Source organism: Setaria viridis, chromosome 3, assembly GCF_005286985.2.
Source record: "Setaria viridis chromosome 3, Setaria_viridis_v4.0, whole genome shotgun sequence".
NCBI lineage: Eukaryota > Viridiplantae > Streptophyta > Magnoliopsida > Poales > Poaceae > Setaria > Setaria viridis.
The window spans coordinates 11470219-11474036 of NC_048265.2; the positions used below are offsets into that span (position 1 = coordinate 11470219).

The window sequence follows — 3818 nt, forward strand, 5'->3', positions numbered from 1 at the left end:
GGAGGCGAAGCCATACATGGGGAGAGGAGGAGGAGGAGGCGGCGTCCGTGGGGACGGACGGAAGAGGAACAGTGGCGGAGAGATGAATCGGCGTTGGGGCGAGCGGTGGCGTGAGGAGAGGCCAGCGGCGGGATGAGGAGGAGGAAGAAGAAGACGAGTCAAGTTACAGATTGGCCCCTGAAAAAAGATTTTATTCGCAAATTAGTCCTTGAAAGATTATAAGTCATCGGTTTTAGATGGATTGGGAAACCTTTAGGCCCTTGTTTAGTTCACCCCCAACTTCCAACTTTGGCACTATGCAAAAAGAAGATTCCCCATCACATCAAACTTGCGGTACATGCATGGAGTACTAAATGTAGACGAAATTAAAAACTAATTGCACAGTTTTGTTGTACTTTGCGAGACGAATCTTTTGAGCCTAATTAGTCAATGTTTGGACAATAATTCACAAATACAAACGAAACGCTACAGTGTGCTACAGTGCTTGCACAGTAATTTTGGCACTCCAAATTTTGGCAACTAAACAAGGCCTAGATATGTCGTTGGAGAGGGTAACTTTGATACTTTATTTTTCTCTCTTCTGTACCTAAAACTGATCAGTTTTAGGTCACCAGTTTTACATATATTGTTGGAGATGCTCTAAGGAATCAACAAGGTGAACTTTGATGCATTCCCAAATAAACACACATGTACCAAATCTGCACCGTAAAAGCGAGTTCGACGAAAACAATGATTCCCCCTTTTGTTTTTCTGTGTTTCCCTCTCGACACCAATGGCGTGTACAATCGACAAGTTTTGATATGACGACAGCTTTAAACCTGCAAAGATCAGGACTTGGCGAGGCAGGACGGCGGGACCACGGCGCCGGCGGTCTTCCCGGACGACCGGTAGCAGGACGCGGTGGCGTGGCCGCCGCCCTCCAGCGTCAGGTTGACGTTCTTGAGCTCCAGGTCCTGGCACGGCACGGCGTCGCTGCACGCGATGCTGATCGCCTGCGCCGTCGCCGACGTGCCCCGGATGCCCGCGAACTCCACCTTGCGCACCTCCACCGCCCGCGTCTGGTTCGCGCATGGCGTGGGCTGGTCGCAGTAGTACTGGTCGATGATTATGGGGTTGGAGACGTTCTTCATTACGATGCTCTCGAACCGCAGGTCCCGCGCGAAGCCCATGCCGCCCTGAAAACACACACGAGAAGTACGCAGGTGTTGTTCTGAACCTGAGGAGATCGTTCCTGTCAGAGTGGAGGCATACGGCATACCTGCCAGCTCTTGATCCGTACGCCGTTGGTGGTGTTGGTGAGGAAGCAGGTGTCGACCTTCACGTTCTCGACCATGTCGGTGGTCCGGTTCTTGCCGAGGCTTCCGATGCTGGCATGCACACGTGCGGGTGGCATTGTTAATCCCAGAAGGGGAAGCAGAGATCGGATCATGGAAGAGGCTGGATCAGTACTAGAGCACAGTGCCGTCACCTGATACCATGGCCAGGCCCACATGAGATGTCTTTTACACGGACGTCAGAGCAATTGCCGACCATGGAGACGCAATCGTCACCTGGAAAGATATGATCTGTCAATAATGCTGCTTAATCATCCAAAAAACAATTTCTTCGGTTTGCATAATTGAGTACTAGTAGCAGCCACGAATATTAATTCTTTAATGGATTTGAAATTTTCTGTGATGCAAGGATCCAACGGAATATTATCAGCAGCTGCAAATTTGGACTTGGCTGTGTATATATCAGCATCAGTGTGCACGCTACTATTTTGACTAAACTCTGTCCGGTCAACTAGCCGCCGGCCTTGATTTTATCTGACGGAATAAAATTCTTTGAACTAAGCTGCACAACACATCCACGTCGTCACGATGCTTAGCGTGTCATCATGTGACAACGGAAGCTTTATAATCAGTAATCAGTGCATGCTAATCGGGTGAGTGAGTGCGTGCGTGGACGGATTTGCGACGGACCTGTGGAGATGAGGTTGTCCGTGATCTGGACGTGGGAGGAGGAGTTGAGGTGGACGCCGTCGGTGTTGGGGCTGTCCCCCGGCGCGATCACCCGGAGGAAGCTGGCCTTCACGTCGGAGCACCGCGTGAACGTCAGGTGGAACTGCTGCCCGTTCTGCAGCGTCACGCCCTGCACGCTCACGCCCCGGCACTCCTCGAAGTGCACCGTCTGCACGCCAAGGAGAGAACAACCAAAGCATCAGGCGCGATCTCGCGATCATCCCCTCGCCGCCGGCGACGAGCACGTCTGAACTCTGAGGAACGTAACGGGAGCAAGCAGAGCGTTCACCTTTGGACGAGGCCCCGAGTAGCAAGGCTGCAAGAGCAGGAGCACAGCAAAGACACGGGTTCAGAGAATTCAGGTGACTTCATCAGTGCAGTGCAGGCAGAAAGGGCAGAGGAGCCCAGACATAGGTGGTTGGTGGTTAAACCGGACCGGCCGATCAATTTATTACCGGGGTCTTCTTGCGCTTGCAGGTGCTCGCCCACCACTGCTGGCCGGAGCCGTCGATGGTGCCGCCGCCGCTGACGGACAGGCCGTCGACGCCGTAGATGTAGAGCCACTTCATCGGGTCCCGCCCCGCCCACTCGTCCGGGCTCGCCGGCGCGACGATGGAGCCGGAAATCTAGCAGATAGAATCATAGAATGACAACACGCGCGTGAACGAAGAGAAAGAGTGCACTGCACGCGTTGTAGCCGGACAGTGTATACGGCCGGAAGCACGGGGCACGCACGCACGTACCAGCAGCTTGAGCTTCCTCTTGCAGGGCCCGTAGAGCTGCACCGGCCAGATCCGGTAGGCCTTGCCGACCGGCACGGCGAGCACGGCCTGCTCGCTGGAGTCGCACGCCGCGGCCCACGCGTCCAGGAATGCCTGGAAAGATTCCGAAGCTGAGCGGTCGATCCGATCGTGCCCAGAGGTTTCTTTGTGCCCTGCCCGGGTAGCTAAACAGAAAAGGCACGTACCTGGGTGTCGTTGGCAATGCCATCGCCGACGGCGCCGAAGTCGTCGAGCGTGAGGAGGACGCGGGCCTCGGCGGCGCCGGCGCCGCACAGGAGGAGAATCGCCGCCGCCGCCGCCAGGGCCGCGAGCGCGAGCGCTGGTGGTGGTGGCAAGGACGCAGCCATCCTTGCTCCGACCAGTAAGTTAGCTGGGTGGCCGGCGGCTTGCTCGGCGCCGCGGTGGTGGCGGGCGCGCAGGCACCGAACAGCCTCGGGAGAGCCGCGAGGCCAGGCGGGGCCCGTGAGACTTGAGAGGACGGGAGAATGAAGCGGGTGCTAAACGAACAGGTGGTGGACTTGTAGCACCAGCGCTGTGGCAGCAGCAGTGGTAGTAGTACGACACCTAGCGAGGAGTAGCATGCATGTGCCGGCTTTGTAGCGCGGTGGTGGCCGGCCGGTCTGCCTTTTCCGTGAGGAAGCTGGTGAGTGATGCGTGACGGAAACGAGATTTCTGCATGTGGCAAGGGGGGAAATGGGAGTACCCATCTGCGGATTGGTTGATTGGGCAAAGCGTCCGTGATTGGTGATGGAAAAGATCTCTCGATTCATGCTGGTAGGCCAGTGTGGCAACCGGTAAATGGGATGACGGTGTGTCTGACTCTGAATATCTGATTAGATTACTCTAAGCTGGGATAGGAAAGGCTTTTTCCTTTATCTCTGCGCGGTTATTGGATGGTAACAGGGCATGAAGGCTGGAGGAGTTTATCCAAGGATCAGGGGGATTCAGTGGCAACGTTCTCAGCATGAGCCATGCAGGGGCGTTAGGACTTCCAAAGGATGAAATAACACTAGATTACACAGGCTAAACTGTA

At 55.3% G+C, this 3818-nt stretch overlaps 1 protein-coding gene across 1 annotated transcript; it reads right to left on the bottom strand.

Annotated features, from left to right (window-relative positions):
* Nucleotides 1–542: 542 nt before the first annotated feature.
* Nucleotides 543–3432, bottom strand: LOC117847555 (probable polygalacturonase At1g80170). Its single transcript, XM_034728774.2, has 8 exons — nucleotides 2971–3432; nucleotides 2747–2878; nucleotides 2459–2629; nucleotides 2293–2319; nucleotides 1965–2172; nucleotides 1469–1550; nucleotides 1259–1367; nucleotides 543–1175 (listed from the first exon to the last, which is right to left on the bottom strand). Exons 1-8 carry the CDS (start codon nucleotides 3130–3132, stop codon nucleotides 828–830), a joined length of 1239 nt encoding a protein of 412 aa, XP_034584665.1. The 5' UTR covers nucleotides 3133–3432; the 3' UTR covers nucleotides 543–827.
* Between the last annotated feature and the right edge of the window lie 386 nt (nucleotides 3433–3818).